Here is a 21,932-nt window from a genome sequence, read left to right as displayed (position 1 = left end):
TGGGCAAATATCATTTTTTGCCCTCTTGCTAGACTAAAATCTTTATCATAATATGACATCCCTTGTCTCTTTTTGTTTAAAATCTATTTTATCCGCCGGCGCCGTGGCTCAACAGGCTAATCCTCCGCCTTGCGGCGCCGGCACACCGGGTTCTAGTCCCGGTCGGGGCACCGATCCTGTCCCGGTTGCCCCTCTTCCAGGCCAGCTCTCTGCTGTGGCCAGGGAGTGCAGTGGAGGATGGCCCAAGTGTTTGGGCTCTGCACCCCATGGGAGACCAGGATAAGCACCTGGCTCCTGCCATCGGAACAGCGCGGTGCGCCGGCCGCAGCGTGCTACCGCGGCGGCCATTGGAGGGTGAACCAACGGCAAAAGGAAGACCTTTCTCTCTGTCTCTCTCTCACTGTCCACTCTGCCTGTCAAAAATAAAAAAAAAAAAAAAAAAAAAAAAAAAAAATAAAATCTATTTTATCCAATATAAGTATGGCAATTCCTGCATTCTTTTGAATTCCATCTGTTCATTTTCAGTCTTTATGTGTCCTTACAGTTGAAGCAAGTTTCTTATATGTTTATCCATTCTATGTTTATCTTATGTTTATCCATTCTATTACTCTGTCAGTTGTAGAATTTGGTCCATTTTCATTTAAGAACAATTATTGATCATGCCTCAATATTGCCATTTTGATGCTTGTTTTCTGGTTTTGTTGTAGATTTTTGTTTGTTTTGCTTTGTTTTTACTTGAAAGGCAGAGTTACAGAGAAAAGAGACACACTGAGATCTTTCATTCACTGGTTCACTCCCCAAATGGCCGAAACGGCCAGGGGTGGCCCAGGATGAATCCAGAAGCCTAAAGCATCCTCCAGGTCTCCCACTTGGGTGCAGGGGTACAAGCACTGGGCCATATTCGGCTGCTTTCCCAGGCACGTTAGCAGGCAGCTGGATCAGAAGTGAAGCATTCGGGTCTCCAACTGGCTTCCGTTCTGGCATCACAGGCAAAGGCTTAACCTGCAACACCACAATGTCATCCCCACAGTTCTTCCCCCCCCCCCCAACAATCATATTTTGTTTTTTCCCCTATCTTTGTAATCATTGCGAAGTTGCTATGATTTTGCAACAGCTTCTTAAAATCAAAATATGTTTTTTGCCAGCCTTGTGGTAATGAAGAAACAAAAGAAAAACTATAACAGACTAACCAAAAATAATAAGCAACAAATCAAAACACACTATGAGGGGAAATGACTTAACAACAAATAAGATCTCTATACTTGCACTCTGTTGTCCCTCATATTTTCAATTTTTGATGTCCCATTTGGCATATTTCTATACTTTCATTAATATATTTTAGTTGTTTTGCTTTTTAATCTTCATACTAAAGATGTGAATGTTCATGCACCGTGTTTATTATATTAGAGGATTCTGAATTTGTATAGCTATTCTTAGTGAGTTTTCTAGCTTCTGATATTTTTTCTTACTTTTTAGCACTGTTTTCAGTTTAAAGAACTCTCTTTAGCATTCCTTGTAAATCCGGTTTGGTGGTGACAAATTATCTCAGTCATTTTACTGTCTGGGTATGTGTTTCTCTCTCCCTCATATCTGAAGGATAGCTTTGCTGGACACAGCATTCTTGGCACGTTTTTCCTTCAGTACTGTGACTATCTCAACTGTCTCACAGCACCTGACCTATAACATTTCTGCTGGTAAGTCTGCACAGTCAAGCTGGGACCACTTTGCATGTTAGTTATTCCTCCTCCTTGCAGCTTTAAGAATGGTCTCTCTTTCACCTTGGAGAGCTTTTATTATTATATGTCTTGGTGTCAACTTGGTTGAGTTCAGTCTGGTGATATCTGGACAGGTGCATCTTCCTTTAAGTTGGTGTGATTTCTGTGTATCTCTTCAAATATGCTTCCTGTTTGGCATTCTCAAGTCCCTTTTGCACCCCAAATGTTCGAATATTTGCTCTTTTAATACTTTCTCAAAGTTTCCATAAACTCTTCATCTGCTACAACTATCCAAAATGATGCTGGTTGGAATGTTATTCTTATCAACACAACCATGAGACTCCATTTGCCACCAGTGCAGGTCCAGGAGCTCTGACTACTGGCATTGGCTTGGGGATGGGGATCATTAGGATCTGACCAATGTTGAGTTTTTCCAGCTTGGTCAACAGTGATTTCCAAGGCACAGTCCTGTAGTTCCTTGCTATCTGCTTAAGATCAGAGGAGGTGTGATCTAAGCAGCTTGGTTGCCCAGGGTGGTTCTAAGCTGGAACATGTCAATCACAGCCTCCCATCCCTGGTCAGCTTGGAGTTGCACGCCAGGTTCATGTGAGGCTGGCAGTGATTTGTCCTGAAATGAGTTTGTCCCACAAGGATGCAAGCATTTACCTGACACTGGAGTACAGCTAGAGGTTTTGTCCACAGGCCTAGGGACAGAGACTATTGGAATGTGCCCAGTGTGGAGTTTACTAATCCAGCAGTGAGCACCAATACACAGTCCTGTGCTTCCTTGTTGCCTACCCAAGGTTGGGGTAGGAGTGATAAAGGCAGCCCATTTAACTTCCCACATTGACACTAAGCCAGGTGACAACTGGGTTTCACTGTCGCTAGTCCTGTTGCAATTTTGGGAGTTCACATCAGGCCTGCAGGGTCTTAGTCCACCCGTACAGGATGGACTGGGTCCGAGGAAAGGTGAGTGCGCCGCCACACCTGAAGGCTCCACCTTAGTTTTAACTGCCTCTGGGGATTTATGAGCCTCCCTCAGCCCAGCACTGGCCACCCAATGATCAGCATTCATTAGTTCACATCAGGCCCACTTTAGGTTAGCAGCAATATGTTAGTCCCACCAGGGCACACATCTTGGTATTGGGGCAACTGCTAATGGCTTCTTCTATGAGCACTTCCTGGGGGTGGAGCTCTTTGGATATTGTCAGGCGCTGGATTGCACAGCTGCAGCCTGGCCCTGAGCTCCAAGGAAAGGTCCTAAGTACCCTTTCCTGTTCCATTCCCCAGTGGCTGGAGTCTTGCTCTACTATCAATCAGAGGATAGAGGAGGGGTGGTAGGTGTAGTCTCAGGCCACCTGGCTAAGAGGAACCAAAATCTCATTCTGTAAATATTGATGGGTGGGCGGGGCAGGGGCCAAGGGGCCTTGCTAGGGCGTGCTTTTCTTGTGGCAGCCCTGGTAATGGATTTCAAGTCAAGAGTATGTACTTATTTAACTCTCTCCCTAACAAGCAGGATTATTTTCTCCAACTGTGCTACTTGGAATGGGGGAGGTGTAACACAAGCAACTATTGAGTTCCTGCTTTCTTCAATGGATCTTTTCTTAGTATTATACTAATACAGGCAGTTTGGTCTCTCTACCTGGCTTCCATGGTCTTGTGACCTTGACTTGATGTGTGAATAGGTATTCAGATTGGTGTCTCTGTGGGGAAACCATCAACCAAGCATCTTTTTTTTTTTCTTTCTTAGAGATTTATTTATTTATTTGAAAGGCAGAGTTACAGAGAGGCAGTGGCAGAGGGAGGGAGGGAGGGAGGGAGGGAGGGAGAGGTCTTCATCTGCTGATACATTCCCCAGATGGCTGCAACAGCTGGAGCTGTGCCAATCCAAAGACTTGGGCCATCTTCCACCGCTTTCCCAGGCCATAGCAGAGAGCTGGATCGGAAGAGGAACAGCTGGAACTAGAACCAGCGCCCATACGGGATGCCAGCTCTGCTGGAGGTGGCTTTACCTGATATACCACAGCGCCGGCCCCTCAACCAAGCATCTTACTCATCTGCCATCTTGACTAAACATCTTTAATTCTATTTTTCACAGACATTTCATGAAAGCTTTAATTTATTTGGAAGTCAGAGACAGATACATAGAGACACAGAGACACAAAGAAAACTCTCATCTGCTAATTCACTCTCCAAAGGCCAGCAGCAACTGAAGCTAGATGTGAGGATCTCCTACAGAGGTGGCAAGAACCCAGTGTCTTATCCTATCACCACTGCCGCCCAGGGTCTGTATTATCAGGAAGTTGGAATCAGAAGCCAGGACTGGGAATTGAACCCAGGTACTCTGCTGTGGGATATGGGTGCCTCCCCATGTTTAAGTTTGTATGTTTGAATGATAAAGCAAAAGAGAGAGAGAGAGAGAGAGAGAGAGAGAGAGAGAGAGAGAGAGAAAGATATGAAGGAAGGAAGGAAGGAAGGAAGGAAAAAAAATATGAATGAAAGAATGAGAATGCATGTTCTATTCTTGGGCTGGGCCAGGCCAAAGCCAGGAGCCCAGGGCTCCCAACTGTGTCTCTCATGGGAATGGTAGGGTCCCAATACATCAGCTATCACCTGCTGCCTCTTAGATTGTGCATCAATAGAAAGCTGGGTCAGCAGTGAAAGTGCTCTGAAATGGGACACAGGCGTCCCAAGCAGTGGCTTAACTCACTGTGCCCCAACCCACATTCTGTGGTTGAGGAGTCTTAATTGCTAAGCCAAATGCCCAGCTGTCTGCAAACTTTGTGAAGTCCTCTCAAATGGTGCAATATGGTGAACTATAAGCACAGTGTTGTATGCTGATTTCTATCTTAGAGTCTCCCCCCCCCTTTTTTTTTTTTTGACAGAGACAGAGAGAGACAGAGAGAAAGGTCTTCCTTCCGCTGCTTCACCCTCCAAATGGCCGTTACAGCCGGCACGCTGTAGCCAGCGTGCTGCGCCGATCTGAAGCCAGGAGCCAGGTGCTTCCTCCTGGTCTCCCATGTGGGTGCAGGGCCCAAGCACTTGGGCCATCCTCCACTGCCTTCCCAGGCCACAGCAGAGAGCTGGACTGGAAGAGGAGCAACCGGGACAGAATCCGGCACCCCAACCTGGGACTAGAACCCGGGATGCCAGCACCACAGGCCAAGGATTAGCCAAGTGAGCTGTGGCGCCGGCCTACTTTAGAGTCTTGAGAACTCTGCTAGTAGCTTGGGAATCTGCCAGACGAAGAGGGGCATCCCGCCAGGTATGTATGTTTCTGAGCTCCTACTCCCAGTTGCCCTTTCCAGGAGTGCCTCCTTCAAAGTTTCACCTCCCTGGACTCTTACTCTCTTCACAAAGTGGGGACTTGCAGGCTGATGATACTCAGCAAAGGTTTGAAAAGTAAAGGACCACAGTCTGTACCTGTTTGATAGGCCCTTTGACTAAGTTTTCTATTTTTGTTGTAGAATAAAGATATAAACAACGCCTTCAATACTCTTGATATTTTATGGGAAAGTTTGCTGACCCATCAGATAGACTTGCCCAAGGAAAACACCGTTAATGGCAGAAGTGCAACACCTATTCCTTTCTCCATAGAAACTTCACAGAATGCAACCCTGCAGGTAAGCTCAGTGCTTTGTCAGCTCCCCCACCTGCACCTCCATTGGACTGTCATGCAGAGTTCTAACCTGAAACCATTCTGCTGCATTGAGGATGCATTCTTCTTCCCTCCCTGCCTCCCTCCCTCCCTCCCATGTTCCCTCCCCCCGCCCATATCTCCTCCCCCTGCCCCTTATATTCTGTCAGAAGGTCATGGGGACAAGACATTAATATTTGCTTTGAGATTGGAAATGCATCTTCTCTCATGAGTAATGGTCTCAGAGAGTATGGAGAATGTTTGGCTGCCACTAGTTGCATTGTTCATTTCTAGCTGGGGTGGGTGCCAGGTCGGCAGCCCTGGCTGTTCCCTCAGCTTCTGGGGCTGAAATCAGGAATGTGAGAATTCTGGCCCCTTTCCACAGCTGTTTTCTTGATGCTGGGTATATCATGTTGGCAAAGAAAGTACACATGAGCACTGTGTGTTCTCAGTTATGCGATCAAAGACTAACTCCCGGAAATAGAAGAATGGTGATTACCAGACGGTGGGAATTGGGAGGGGGGAGATAGGAAATTGGTTACCAGAGCAGTCAGAGCCTCAGTGAGGCAGGAGGAGGAAGTTTTACTTCTTGTTGTTTTTTTTTTTTTTAATTTGTTTTTGAGAACCATAGTGGTGCAACAAGATAAATGTAGCTAATAGTGTAGTTTTGCACATTTCGATACTTTTAAATCTCAAATAATCTTAACAAAAAGGAAAGAGGAAAAATGTTTATATCATAGTACCAAAAAATGGAACTAAAATATAAGCTTAATTTGGCACACTCTTTTTTTTTTAACTCAACCTTAGTTTTTCATGATATGTATTTGTGTTTCTAATGTTTTTGCAAAAAATATATTTTACATGATATTATTGAAGTATCTTGACATACATAATCCTGAGTTTTGTAATCAATTAGTAAATAAATTTTAAGGGGAGAGAGTGCATACATGTGGCCCCCGGAGCTCACATGGGAACAACAAGCTTGGAATCAGGATCGTGATAGTCTGGCAGGCAATCAGCCTTGTCTGCTATGGGCTGGGGCTCCTTTCGATGGACTGAAGGAGGCCCTAGCACCATTTCCCCAGGTACCTAGTCCAATACTTTTTTTTTTTGACAGGCAGAGTGGACAGTGAGAGAGAGAGAGAGAAAGGTCTTCCTTTTGCCATTGGTTCACCCTCCAATGGCCGCTGCGGCCGGCGCACCGCGCTGATCCGATGGCAGGAGCCAGGTGCTTCTCCTGGTCTCCCATGGGGTGCAGGGCCCAAGCACTTGGGCCATCCTCCACTGCACTCCCTGGCCACAGCAGAGAGCTGGCCTGGAAGAGGGGCAACCGGGACTAGAACCCGGTGTGCTGGCGCCGCAAGGCGGAGGATTAGTCTATTGAGCCGCGGCGCCGGCCGCAATACTTTCTTCTCTCGGCATTTGCAGTGGTCCAGTGGCCTCTAAGCATTAGCAGCTGATGAGATCGCCCGCAGAACTCACCAGCTGGGGACGTAAATGGGGCCCAGAAATCTTATTATAAAGATTTGTTTCCTTGTTTGAAAGGCAGAGTGACAGGACTAAAGAAAGGGAGAGAGGGAAGAAGGATTGAGAGAGAGAGAGAGAGAGAGAGAGAGAGAGACCTTGCATTTGCTGGTTCACTCCCCAAATGCCTGCAAAGGTTAGGATTGGCCTAGGCCAAAGCCAGGAGCTCAGACTTTCATGCAGGTCTCCCACAGGAGTGGCAGGGACCCAAGAACTTGGGCCATCTTCTTTGCTTTCCAAGGCACTTCAGCAGGGAGCTGAATCAGCCGCAGAGCAGCCAGGACTGGAATTGTTACTCTGATATGAGATGCCAGCATTGCAGCTTAAAGTGGCAGCTTAAAGTGCTCCACCACAGCACTGGCCTTGGTACCTAGCAAGTTTAAAAAGACATCTATTGTATTTTTCCACTTCTATGTAGTTACAGAAAATAGATTTAAAAAATTCTTCATAATGCTTTAAGCTCTCTGATATAGTACTTTTTTTTTTTTTTTATAAAAACTTAGGCCACACTTACCCACTTTTCCTGTGGGAAGATGCTTTGAGCCACCTTGGGTTCTGCAGTTCCTGGGTTCAAGTTTTTCCCATTCCTGAACCCAGTTTCTTCTGATCCTGGACTAATGCCAGCCAGTACCAACACTGCCAAGGAGTTATAATAAATTCCTTTGTCCGAATCCCCTCTTTCATAAACCTATTTCATGCTTTCCCTTATTCATGTTGTGCATCCCTAATCGGAAAATCCAAAATCTAAAACACTATGAAATCCAAAATTTTTGAGCATCCTGATGGAATGTAAATGTTGAATGTCTCCCAAAAGCCCACGTTAAAGGCTTGGTTCCCAGGCTGGCACTATTGGGAGACAGTGGAACCTTCAGGCATTTGGGTCTCCTGGGAGGTCCTTAGGTCACTGGGGGTGTGCCCGCAGAAGATCATTCTCTGAAGAGGGTGCTATAAAAGCTTGAGTTGGGGCCGTTGGTTCTCTCTGTGCTTCCTAGCTTGCCACACACTGCTCCCTCCATGCATGCTCTGACATTGCCATCCGCCAGCCTCACCAGAGGCCAAACTGATGGGACCACCGTATCTGAACTTGAACCTCCTAGACTGTAAGCTGAATAAGCTTTTTTTTCTTTATGAAGTTAGTAGTCTCAGGCATTTCATAGTAGTAACCAAAAGCTGACTAATACAGAGAATTTCATAGTTTGGATTTTGGGATTAGAGATCAACTTGTAACATTTATGCAAATATTCTAAAACCTGAAAAACTGTGAAAGCTGAAACACTTCTGGTCCAACCATTTCAGAAAATGCTATTCACCCTATATGTATTCTTACATGTTCAAGAATGGGTTGGATTGAAAGGATTAAGGGGCATTTGAAGTATGTAATAATAATTTAGAAACACAAATTAATGAATAATTTATTCTAGTTTGTAATCCAGTCTTAGTAAAACATCTAGGAGCTCCACTTTTGGCATCTCTAATCCGCCCCTCTGTTTTGAAGGAAATGCTTCCCTTCCAATGTTTGAGCCTCAGAAGCTGCACCTGGTGCCGTGGAGAGGTGGGGCTGACGTCCCCAGCAGCTTGCAGAGGCAGCCATGGCCCTGCTGCTGCCTGCAGTGCCCCTTCTCTTCCTTCTTCCCCTCCATTCCATGGTCTGGGCTTTGGGTATGATAACATGTTCTTTCTGGTTATAAATATGGAAACACTCAGGAAACTTTACAGCATAAACTGCAGAGCTGGGTGAGCTAGAGCATTCAATGAGTCCATAAAAATGTTGGCCGGCGCCATGGCTCACTTGGTTAATCTTCCGCCTTGGGGCGCCAGTATCCCATATGGGCGCCGGCTTCTAGTCCCGGTTGCTCCTCTTCCAGTCCAGCTCTCTGCTTTGGCCCAGGAGGGCAGTGGAGGATGGCCCAAGTGCTTGGGCCCTGCACCCACATGGGAGACCAGGAGAAGCACCTGGCTCCTGGCTTCGGATTGGCGCAGCACCGGCCGTAGTGGCCATTAGGGGAGTGAGCCAGCGGAAGGAAGACCTTTCTCTCTGTCTCTTTATCTCACTGTCTATCACTCCACCTGTCAAAAAAAAAAAAAAAAAAAAAAAAGCTTACCAGCCCACAAACCTCACTGGCCTCTCCTATAACCTGGATTTCCCAGTGCACATTGGCTGGTTACAGGTTGCCCTGCTACAGAGAGGCCTGGCAACATACATTCTGCAAAGGTCTTCAGACTGCTGCCACCTTGCAGCACTCCAGGTGCTTGGCAGAGGATCTGCAACAGGCCATTTGGGAGTGGCTTCTCTGTTCCCAGCCAGGCCTGCCACACAGAGCATTATACCCCATTCCATAGCCAATTTTGAAAATGCTTGGCCTAACAATTCCTTGCTCTATCTGTTGTGATTTTTGTTGGCATTGTTTCTTTTCAACTAGTTAGTGTGAAAGCTAATAATTTGTCAGTGATATATAGTACCTATACATGCCCAGTGTCTTGGAAATGTCACATGGTCTCCATTCTGGGCAATGAGACAGGAGATGGTCTTGTGGAAAGTGGAGGTCATCAAACCTGGCCCAGGTAATTTTTTAAAATCTACATTACTAACAGAAGTCATTAAACATTTAAAAGTGCTGACAAGGTGGTGTTTAGTTTAAGATGCCGCTTGGGATGCCTGCATCCCATAAGGCGTGCCTGGGTTCAAGTCCGAGCTCCACTGATTCTTTTTTTTTATTTTTTTATTTCTTTTTATTTTTTATTTTTGACAGGGAGAGTGGACAGTGAGAGAGAGACAGAGAGAAAGGTCTTCCTTTACCGTTGGTTCACCCCTCAATGGCCACTGTGGCTGGCATGCTGCACTGATCTGAAGCCAGGAGCCAGGTACTTCTCCTGGTCTTCCATGTGGATGCAGGGCCTAAGGACTTGGGCCATCCTCTACTGCCCTCCCAGGCCACAGCAGAGAGCTGGACTGGAAGAGGGGCAATGGGGACAGAATCCAGCACCCTGACTGGGACTAGAACCCAGCATGCTGGCGCTACAGGTGGAGGATTAGCCTATTGAGCCATGGCACAGGCCTTTTTTTTTAAAGATTTATTTATTTATTTAAAAGTCAGAGTTACACCAAGAAAGAAGGAGGTGGAGGAAGGAGGAAGGAAGGGAGAGGGAGAGAGAGAGAGAGAGGGAGAGGTCCTCCATCCACTGGCTCACTCCCCTACTGGCCACAATGGCCAGAGCTGCACCAATCCAGAGCCAGGAGCTTCTTCTGAGTCTCCCATGTGGGTACATGGGCCCAAGGACTTGGGCTATTTTCCACTGCTTTCCCAGACAATAGCAGAGGGCTGGATTAGAAGTGGAGCAGCCCACATGGGATGCTGGCCCTGCAGGCAGCGGCTTCACCCACCACATCACTGCGCTTGCCCCTCCCAGGTGGTTTTACTCTGAAACTGAGCCTGGTGCTAGAGTGCACACCTCTGTTTTGGGCTCCAAGGTCCCGGGACACCACATGGAAACAGGTCTTCCTGGTGCCAAGGTCACCTCACCTGTCCCTGTCACTTCTGACAGGAACCAGGGGTAGGAAAAGTACCTGGCACAACCTCAAAAACCAAGAGCACTGGGGCCAGTGTGGTGGCGACAGCAGGGTAAGCCACCTCCTGCAATGCTGGCATATATACCGCATGGGCACTGATTCCAGTCTGAGTTTTCTGCTTCTGATCCAGTGATTCCCTGCTAATGGCCCTGGAAATGCAGTGGAAGATGGCCCAAGTGTTTGGCCCCTGCACCCACATGGGATTCCCAGATGAAGTTTCAGGCTCCTAGCTTCAGCCTGGCATAGCCCTAGCCATTGTGGAAAGTTTGGGAAGTGAACCAATGGATGGAAGACCTCTATCTGTAACTCTGCCTTTCAAATAAATAAATAAATCTTAAAAAAACAAAACAAAACAAAAAACAAAAAAAAAACGGCCAGTGCTGCGGCTCAATAGGCTAATCCTCCGCCTGCAGCGCCAGCACACCTAGTCCCAGTCAGGGCGCTGGATTCTGTCCCGGTTGCTCCTCTTCCAGTCCAGCTCTCTGCTGTGGCCCAAGTGCTTGGGCCCTGCACCCACATGGGAGACCAGGAGAAGCACCTGGCTCCTGGCTTCGGATCAGCGTGGTGCGCCGGCCACAGCGCACCAGCCACAGTGGCCATTGAGGGGTGAACCAATGGTAAAGGAAGACCTTTGTCTGTCTTTCTCTCACTGTCCACTCTGCCTGTCCAAAAACAAAACAAAACAAAACCAAACCAAGAGCACTGGCACCTCCTAGGTACCAGGGACAACAGAGGAAGAAATGCTCCTCCAAGCCTCCTTGAGAGGGACCACACACCAGGAAATGATGCATTTCTCAGGAACTTAAGAGGCATAGCACAAAGCAACCTGCCCAAACTACTGTCTCTTTTGGAAGAGCCCTGTGTTGTCTCAAAAGTTAATGCAAATTTTTGTTTCTACTCCTGAAATGGAAAAGCTTGTGGAAATGCAAAAATCACTCTTCCTCTGACCCTGTAATAAAACCTCTGATGTACTCAGAGACTTCCAGATCCAGTAGAAAGTTTATCCTCCTTGAAAGAGCACCTGTCTCAACTCTACTCTTTCTGTGATATTTACAACTATTGCTATTGTAAGCTGATGTGAATGTGAGCTTAAAACTAGTGCCTTAATGTATGTAGCCCCAAAAATAAAAATTTGGTCTTCCAAGGCGTACATTCTCTATTGTCGAAAAGAAAATTTGAAGACTTTGGAGAATGCAATCTTGAATCAATGTGATCCAGCCCCTCAGGCATTCCCACCAATGGAGAGATTTAAAAGACCCACAGATTGCTCAACATCCTCTCGAAAGCTTGCTGATCACTGGAAGAGAGAGACGGCACATGTCGACAACCATGCTGGCATCTGAGAAGGGTAATAAAAGAAAGTGTGTGAAGAGGGGAAACCTAGCTATGGCCAACTGAGGAAACTGGTAAATTCTCCATCCAAAAAGTAACTGTAAAGCTGAACAAAACTGATAAAAACACATTTTGACCATTGGCAAATTGATCAAAGAGAGACAACCATCTGGGAAATGTTTACACTTGGAAAACTGCTGAACATGGTAAGTGCAAGTGGGAATCTGTGGCATTCTTGCCTGGGACTGCCTCCATCCTCCACCCTCCAAGTTCAGTTAGCACCAGGATGGAAAAAGTCATAAAGATTGAAAGCTTTGCTGCTGTCACAGGGGGCTCAGACTTACCTTTGTGAAGATAAAGGCAGACAGACAGATAGATGAAGAAATGGACACAGCAAGCTAAGGGGAAAGAGGCATAGAGCTTCGATGACTTCTCGAGGTACCACCTTCCAGGTACCTGCACATGTTCAGCTCTTCAGAAGCTTTCTGAATCCTGCCTGCTCAGGCTGTTCTAGAAGCTTCATTAGGTACCCATGATTGATCATGTCATTGGCCATTGATGATCAATCTTCAGCTTCTCTCTCCTCCGCAGATTGGAGAGTGGGGTTGAGAGTTTCAGCTCTATAATCACATGGATGGTATCCCTGGTAACCAGCCCCTATCCTGATGCTATCTAGGAGCCTACCACCAAGAGTTGTGTCGTAAAAATAAAAGGTGTAGATTGGGCATTGATGCACAGTGGGTTAAACCACCATTTTTGACACCTACATCCCCTATCAGAGTACCTGCTTCTAGTCCCTCTGCTTCCCATCCAACTTCCTGTTAGTGCATCCTGGGAGACGGTGGATAATGGCTAAAATATTAGGGCCCCTCTGTACGGAAAACTCAGATGCTGTTCTAAGCTCCTGGCCTGGTCCATCCCTGGCTGTTGTATTTGGGGAGAATATGGAAGATCTCTCTCTCATTCTCTATTCTCTCTCTCTCCAAGTAGTTGAAACAAAAAGATGTTCCAACGACTCAAGATATCCTGAGGGATTAAGAAGCTCTGTATCAGGGTGTAGGGCCAAGGACCAAATAGTACACACAGAATTTTCCTAGCATTCTAATCTACATGAGTTTCAGGCTCTCCTCCTCAGTGTCCCAGTGGAGAAACCACTTCTCTATTTTTATCATATCACAAAATCACCAATAGCAATAGGGAGCAGTAAGGACTGAGGAATAGCAACAATAACAAAAATTAAAGACATGTACAAAAATGGCACATGTAAATGAAAACATGTCAATAATTCCATTAAATGTACATGCTCAGAGATGGTCATAATAATTGCAATAATTCATAGTTAGGTACTGAGTCTTAGTCCTATGCCAGGCATTGGTGGATGTCTTTCTCTTGATGTCCACAGGACTCCTATGGTATCATTCTTATTTCTATTTTAGAAATGAGGAAACCAAGGAAGAAAGGATTGAAGGATTTGCTGAAGGAATGATAGAACAAGAACAAAATAGTTTTCATGATCCAGTTGGCTCAAATGATGTGAAGTTTCTAAACCCATCCTAATGAAGAAATGAGGTCAGATGCACAGTTGCAGAGGACAATGGAAAGGGAGCAGTAGCAGCTGCTGTCCTTGATGCTCTCCATGGATGGACCCACATCGTCAAGGTGATGCTCCAGGCAAGTGACTCTATTATCTCTTTTTGCTCTGGTTTGGGTATGACTCTGGTGTATGCCCCCAGGGTTTGCATCAGTGTGGAGATGTGAAGAGGCAGTGAGACCCTAGGGGGTGAGGCCTAGAGCAAGGTGATTAGGTCACTGGGACACTGCCCTTGGGAGAAATAACACAGTTCTCATAGGACTCCAGTTAGTTCCTGAGTTAGTAGGCTATTATAAAAGGGCAGGAATGGCACTGCCCACTTTGAGACTTTTTGGCTCACTGTGTGATCCCTCTCACATTCACTCTTGCCACCACGCCATTCACCCTATGACTTCTTCCTGTGCCTTGCTGTTTGTTGGTTGAGCATCCAAAAACTGTGAGCTAAATACACCTATTTTCTTTGTGAATTACCCAGCTTCAGGTATTTTGTTATAGCAACAAAAAAAAAAAAAGAAAAATGAACACACTTTACAAGTAAAGAAACTGAGGCATGGGTAAATTCACTTGCCCAAGGTTACATAACGATTAGTAGAATGAGGATCCCAGCAGAATAAGCTAGCTGCAGAGCTGTGTGTGTATCACACTATTTCTCAACAAGGCACACCCTTCCCCATTCCTCTTCCCCTCCTTGGACACCAATTCATCAGTTAAATCACAGAGGAAGTGAGTGAAAAGGAACAGACAGGTGGCTTTGACGAGAGCAGGGAATCCTGTAATGAAAACCTGTGTTGGGAATGGCCAGTTATTCCTGCTTGCCTTTCCTTTATGGGAGAGAGATCTTTGATCTGGTTGCGTAAGTTTTCAATGATTCATTCCCACATTCTCTTATTCACTCATAAGAAACTACTCTCTTCCTTCTCCATGGGGAAGGGGTGAGGCTAGGCATTAGGAAACAGCCATTTTGTTGAGCACTTCATTTAATCCTCACAATCCTTCCATGGATTAGATGCCATGATTATCATTTTGTTGATAAGGAAGCTGAAGCTCTGAAAAACTGTCAATAATCATGACAGTGCATGTACTAGAGTAAAAAAATCAAGCCCAAGTCTACCTGATGTCAGGAACCACATGTACCTAGGGATGGGGTGGAGGCAGGAGGTGAACTGAAGAAAGAGGGGTACCTGAGGTCCAGATTCATTGCAATAAGATCCGTTTTGATTTCAGGTAATCAGCAATGAACAATGAGCAACAAGTGGGACTTAAAAAAAAAAAAACCACCCACTTGTCTTTAGTTTATTTCTTTATTTCAACATCAAATAAGTTGAGAAAATGGTTTACAGGTGCTCGAGCATCCAGCTAGATTCTTTACTTTTATTAAGGTGCAAAAAGGTTTACAAGTGTAAATTTCATTAAACAAAGCAGTGCAGCGACAAAACAGAATCACATTATAGTATGCATTGGTAGAAGGGCATAGTAATCTGTCAAACACAATTTGGCATTTGAGCCTTTTCCCATAAAACAAGAGCTCTACACTGGAGAGTAGATAGTGCACAAAAAGCATTGTTTATAAGTTGTGAGAGAACATAAACTGGCAAAAATGTCACTTATTAATTCAAGTCTGTATGACCAATGACCTCTCTGTGAATGCAAAGGGGTCCATGTCTGAGGCACCTGCTCATGGGACTGTATGTTGTTTTCAGGGTGCAGAGTTTTGTACACGCACACACGAAAGATGGTTTTGGGACATGGCAGCATTTACGTATTTTAAAAGTTCAGGCACATTTGGATGCAAAAAAAAAATAGAAAATTTTTTTGAGTTTCCAAAAGACAGTGCAAAATTGAAGTGCCATACTAGAGGCAGCAATAACTTACAAAACAATCTTGAATGACTTAAAAAGAGGCCACAGTCTTTACATAGAAAGGCAATGCAGCTGGAAACAGCATAATCACACGAATGAAAAGATGAATATTTGGGACCACAGTTAAATTCATTTGCCGCAGTTGAGAATGAGTAAAGTTCAGGAGTTAACCTGGGAAGTGAACGTTATTATCCGGATCACCCACCCAAGACATTCCCCAAAGAGAATCATGGTTGCCTTGGGAGCTACTGTCTGACTCTGTCTTTAAAATGATTGGGTTCTCTAAGCTAATATGCCTGTGACTATTGGACATTACCACTGTCATGAAATCATTCCCAGTGTCCATCTCAAAGTTGGAAAGTATGATAAGAAGAGGTTTGTAACTGGTTCTAAGTAGGGATAGAGGTACTCTAAACCAACAGCTTAACTCATTGGCTTTTCAATATAGAAGATTCAGTGTGAGAATACTTCAGTGTGATTAAAAGTAAATAGTCTTGTTCAGCCCCAAGAAGGCATAGGAAATGCCTTGGCTAAATTCAGGAAATCCAAACAAAGGCTGTACTTGCTTGGGGGCTGGATGTTGCAACCTAGTTCAATGGGGTTTTCTCTCTGGATGAGTTTGTCTCTCCTACTGTTGCATGGTAACTACAAAATCACTGCAGTAGGCTAGTCAATGGCTAAGAAAAACATGGACCATTAGCTGTTCTTGGACTTCGCAGCTGATGCCCTTGCTTCTTCCCCATGATTGATGTTGGCTTTTGGGGAGCGGCTGTCAATGGAGTCCTTAGTTTTGGATAATCGTGCAGAAGTTGACTCCTGAAAACTGGTGCACAATCCAGGTGCCGGCAATGATCTGCCTCAAAATACTTGCAATATTTTGATCACCATATTTCCCATTCTCCAAATTCCCTAGCCCATTTTTCCACCCTACCCCAACCTCCTGGGTATATCATGCCTTTCAAATTGCAAATGACCTCAGAGTGAGGGAAAAGCACGGATTTCTCCAGCAGGGCCCCTCTACCCCACCGCAACATCAGCTGGAAAAAGTCAGCTGCCCATTAGTGGCACTTCAAATAAGAAGCAAAACAGATTTCTAAAACACTGAGACTCTTGGGCTAATATTTCAACCATCTGATGTTCTCTGCCCATTGCAAATGTAGTAGTTTCTTAACATGAATACAAGTACATTAGATGAATAATGTAAAACCCTCCACTGTATTATTGTTTGGATTTAGCTGGTATTACATCATCTATAGTTCTAAAGATTTTTTTTGTTTTCTTTTTATTTTTTTAAAAGAAAAATCTAAGTATAAACATTAAAAAGAACCCACTGACCCATTAGCTACTGTCCAAAAATATTACTACTGATATTTTGGTAGAAGCAAAATTAGCTGCCCTGAATAATTTTCCTTTTCAGGCATAATCTCTGCTACATAAGATTGTCTAGCATTCAATATCCAACAATAGGCATCTGGATTAGTGCTATTTTGTCTACTGTGGATACAAAAGTTGATATGAAATGTGATCTTCATTTAAATGAATAAATCACAAGGTTTAGGCATGCATGACTGCATACATGACAAGGTAGCTTGAAAAGTATACAAAAAAACTAAAGATTTTCCCCTTGGTTTCCGCATGTTAACCCAGTCAGTCAAATTAAATCCAGAACAGAATTATTACATTCAATTGTCCGATAAACAATGCAATTTCAAAAAAATATATATTATACTATATAAGGTGCTTCTTTGATAAACAAAAGTCATGTTCTTAAACATATTCTAAACGCAGATACATAAAATTGTCCCCAAATTTAGATGTACATATAGGAAAAAAAGTTTTTGGCCCTCCCAGTCTCCCAGTTCTTTGGTGCTCACTTAACTGGGCAACCAGAAAATAGGGCAACCCACTTATCCAAACAGAACACACCAAGGGAAGCCTAGCAGCTCACCTGGGTTGTTGGCCAACACATCACCTCTCAATAGGTTTGAATTCTAGGCAATGAAGTTGCTGGAGGGAAAAAAAAAAAAACCCTTATTTTTTAGTTAATTAAAGAAAGAATAATTCATAATTGCACTAGGGAAGCCAAGACACAAGAGAGGCTTCCCTACGTGTGGGATGAGCCATTTGTTTTCAGGGGCCAAAGGATTCCTGTGGCCCAATTCTGGTCTTCTGGTTCTCCTGGCTTAGGAAGTTTAAGGGCATGGGGCTGGGGGTGGAGCCAAACCCTGATTTTTGGTGAGCTCTAAACCACCAAAGGCATGCGTGGTCTGGCCAGGTGCCCGGCAGCCTGAGCAGTGAATGGGCTGATTCCAACACTCTTCCCCTGCCTGGGGTGTGCGGGATGAGATGGAGCAATGCAGCTGTCCACTGCGCCTCTTCGTATCCAGGCCATGGTGGGCAGGGAAGAAAGGGCGGACCAGCCGGCGCAGTCCAGCTGTGCGGTGCAGGACTATGGGGAGCTTCCTCCTGTAGCGGGGCCACCCTGAGCAAAAGCTCCTCCTGCCTCACAGTTTCATGCAGATCCTACTCTATTTCCCTTCTCGTTCTCTAGCAGCCACAATAATCACACACATTTACTAAAAACCCCATATCCCAGGGCTTTAAAAAAAAATCACCACGGTGCTGGTGCTGGCTCATTGAAATTGCCTGGGGTGCTTCATTGGCACTAATAATTCACCTTCAGTGTTCCACACTGGGAAGAGCCAAGTAGAGCGCCCTCTGCTGGTAAATTTGAGATTCTCCCCTCACTCCCTACCCGACCACAGCTGGTCCTGAAGTTGATTTTACTCCGAGACCTGGAAGGAAGTTTTCTCCTACAAAATGAAAATAAGGACAATGAAAACTGGAACTCATCCCTCATATAGGGATATTGATATATGTGGAGGTTACTTAACTTAGATCCACTTTCTGTTTTCCATAGGTCTGTGGGCAACAAGAATTAATGGGAACCCAGGACCTGTACATGGTGCCCTGGAATGCCAGCAGTAGTGCTTCAAGCCTGAAGGTGCAGTGTACTAAGGTGCTGTTGTCTTGAAAGGGGCTCTTCCTTTCCTCTGTGCATCTTGTATTCCTATAGGAGAAATGGATCGATAATTACCATTGTGCTACAGCCATGCAATGGAGCAACAGGTATCATCACTTTCATAAAATGATGAGTGACTATAGGAATACAAGAGGATGCTAGAACTAACTCTTGTGCTAGCTTTCTCCAAGTCAGCAATGAAAGGAGCCACTTTGAATTCTTTCCTGAGGCTTTTTCTTAGAGCCATTACAAAGTGCTTTTTCAGAGGTGAAATAGCTACTCCCCAGGCCTGGCTCAACAAATAGATTCAATGCACATAGTCATCCCATAGACTGAGTTCCATCCTCAAGAGCTACAGGAATCCTCATGCTTAGTCATGGAGCAATGGGGAGAAAAAGAGCTGTTACCAAGATTTAGCCCTGGAATCCCTGTGGCTGTTCCCAACAGAAGACGTGTCACTAAGAACTGAGCAAGCAAATGAATGGCCACTCCTATTAGAAAGCCACTGGTGATGGATGCATGCCAGAGTGGATGCAGGAGACAGGATTTGGCTACAGTGATGCATGGCTTGGGTGAAATGCTGCAGGGATTCACAGAACCTTGGGGAGCTGGGGAGCTCTTAGATTGTGCTGGGGAAATCCTCAGCCTCTCCAGGGATATAATAGGTTTGCAAGGAATGTGCTGAAGCAGCACTGGTGGTAGTCAGCTGGCCCTGGGCGGGCTCCTCCATGGGCACACCCCCACGGTTGGCTGGGGCATGCAGGCGGTGGGCATCCAGCATCTCCAGCAACAGGTCATACAGGGGCACCACGTTCTTGCACTTCATATTGTACAGATGTTCCATGCCTTTGTTACTACAGGGGGAGGACACAGAAAGGACCACGTTAGACTTAAATCCTTAGCAAGGAAGAGTAAGAAGAACCCCAAAGAGACTCCAAAGCCAATCTGTTTTAGGAGCTGTTTTGGGCAGGTGGCTGGGACTCATTTGTGCACAACGTTTATCTCCCACCTCCTACAAAGATCGTCCCACCCTCCAAAACCCTCCCTCTGTCCCCAAGACAGAGAAGAGGAGGACAGGGGGTAGAGTGAGGTTTGTAATGTGGGATGCAGTTCACAAGACTCCCTTATTTCTCCCTCTCTAGGAGCCTCCCACTGTACTCAGAATTAGGTCAATTTTTCTGTGCATGCTCTTCAAGGTTCAGAAGTTTTGCTTGCATTGCCTCATAGAGCTCATCCTGCCCCCATTACTTTACTCACTCTCCTGAGCCACAGTGGGCTTTGTCCTGCTTCTTGGAGGAATGAAGCTCCTCCCAGACTTAGGGCATCTGTACTCATTCCAGATGCACTTCCCCCAAGTCTTCTCATGCCACCCACTCTCAGAAGCCTTCTAATACATCTGCAGCCACTGCCTCTCTATTCCATATTATTTCATTTTCTATATCACATCTGTCACAAACTAAAATTCTTCTTTCTACAAGGGATCTTCAAGAAGTTCATGGAAAACACATTCTGAAAAAAAATTTATACCAAACTTATCTTTTGATTCTATTCTCCATGAACTTCTTGTAGTATGCCTGTATTTCTGTTTCTTCTCTCTACCCTAAATGCACACATGAATTCACACTGCAACTTCCAGGAGGATGGGGATTTGTCCATCACTTTGGTAAAGGCTCAGAAAAGTGGGCAGTGGGAAATATAGGCAAATAACTTCTTCCTTGCCTTCCATCAGAGAATTCTGTCCCCTCCACACCACCAAAGGGAAAGGGTGGGGTGAGAAGAACAACCATTATCTAGGTGGAAAATTTTTCAAAAAGATTTATGCCTCATGAGTAGGCAGGACCTAGAGAATGTCCTAGAAAATCTCTACATTATTAGGAGGGGGAAAGTTGGCGTTATTTGGAGACACAGCCTGGAAAGAAAGCAACCTAGGCCAACAACACAACCTGAGTTAGGTGTTTAAGTGTTACTTTGTTTTTGTTTTGCTTTTTCATCTAAAACGTTAAAGTTAAATGCCCCCTGGATCTGCCACTGGCTTCCTCATTCAACCAAATGAATCACATTTACAATTAGATGAAACCCACTATTAAATTTTCTGAGTAGCAACATATGGCTAAGGCAAAGCTTAACAAAACAGTTCTGTGATTGAGATTGACTGCAGTGAGGCACCAAAACATCATTTTGTGTGTGTATGTGTGTGAGAGAGAGAGAGAGGGAGGGAGGGAGGGAGGGAGGGAGGGAGAGGGAGAGAGAAAAGGAAGCTCAGAGTTTCTAATAGACTAGCAATATCTCTCCAGCTTTTCACACAATTCCAGAAAAAGCTCTACAGAACTCTCATCACTGCTGCCCTCTGCCAAACATTGCTAGCAAAACCAGCCAGGGCTGAATAGTGAAAATATACGTAGTATTAACTAATTAGGCTTGCTAGTGCTGACAAACAGTAAATGGATGTGAAAAGTCCGTCATTCCTGTCAACAACCAGAACATTGCCTCATGATGACAGTTTCTACAACATCATCGAAATTGCTAGCTCAGAGTACAAGGCAATATGTTTTCTCCAGGGATAGGTTACTTTTCCACACAAGTGACATGGCAGACACCTCATTCTGATCCTTTTCCTGCTTCCCTCCCTGAGCTGATCTTGAAGAGAAAACAGGCAGCAATGTAGGGAAATGTTTACTCTGAATGCAGACTCTTACTCTGCCTGGCAAATGGGAGTCCTTCATCTGCTACACAGGGATTCTTGGGGAGTCCTAAGAAGAGAGACTGATCGTTTCTTTGCCAAGTGCAATCCTACACCTTGTGAATTCCGAATTTACAGGGCAGATAAAAACCTGCCATGAGTCGTTCATTTCTTCACTTATCCATTCTTTGATTTGCTCAGTGATGATATTAGGAGCACACACTACATGTAGAACATCTATTTTCAGAAGAAATGATCTGCAAGATTGTCCCTGGAAAAAGTTGGCACCTGGGCCTTTGGTGGGACACACTTTCTGCTTGAGCAATAGTCTCAGCTCGAATGCTCCTTAAAAATTAATCCAACACCTTTTGAGCATTTTAGTTCTTCATTAAGAGAAGCTTTTTTTCCACTGCTGGGGTTCCAGCATGAGACCAAGGTCACATGGGCTGCATCACCCACGACTACCTGTTGCTCTAGTATGTGTCACCGCTTCATGCCATTGCTGTGGCCTTTCTTGAATCTGCAGAAATGACTCTTCATTTCTTCCCTACAGGGTGAGCTCCTCTTATGAGAATGGCATCCCCTAAACTCTCGGCAAGCCAAAGTACATGACTAGAATGGAAATGAGGCTGCTTTCAGCATTTGACAGGGAAAGACTATTTCCTCTGCTGGTGTCCCTACTTGATTCCTATAGAAATTACTTATTGAGTCTTTTGCCCAGCACTGCATTAGGTGACATTGGGAACACAGAGTATGCGAGACAGATTATGACGATTGCCTCACAGAGTTTACTGTTCTATGGACAAAAAGAAAAGGGGCAGTTGCAAGAGGGTAAGACAGGGTGTAATTCTCAGTATGTCAAAAGGGTCAGGGAATGATTTCTACAAGAATATCTAAGCAATGGATTGATGACAGCTCAAAAACCACTCCCTCTGCCGTATGTTCATGATCCTTAACTATAGGTTCTGACATGTCATTTGCTTGACCGGTGGAGTGTTAGTGGA

The 21,932-nt window shown here is 45.0% G+C and overlaps 1 protein-coding gene across 4 annotated transcripts in view; it reads right to left on the bottom strand.

Moving 5' to 3' along the window:
- Positions 1-14,688: 14,688 nt before the first annotated feature.
- Positions 14,689-21,932, bottom strand: part of ESR1 (estrogen receptor 1) — a 464,974-nt gene continuing 457,730 nt past the window's right edge. For all 4 annotated transcript variants that reach the window (XM_062186943.1, XM_062186942.1, XM_062186945.1 and 1 more), the window contains exon 9: positions 14,689-19,102. In XM_062186943.1, coding sequence (XP_062042927.1) covers positions 18,868-19,102 — 235 coding nt within the window. In that variant the 3' untranslated portion in view covers positions 14,689-18,867. The remainder of the gene's footprint in view (positions 19,103-21,932) is intronic.

This window comes from Lepus europaeus, chromosome 3 (genome assembly GCF_033115175.1).
Source record: "Lepus europaeus isolate LE1 chromosome 3, mLepTim1.pri, whole genome shotgun sequence".
NCBI classification, from domain to species: domain Eukaryota; kingdom Metazoa; phylum Chordata; class Mammalia; order Lagomorpha; family Leporidae; genus Lepus; species Lepus europaeus.
This window is presented reverse-complemented; position numbering and strand designations above follow the sequence as displayed.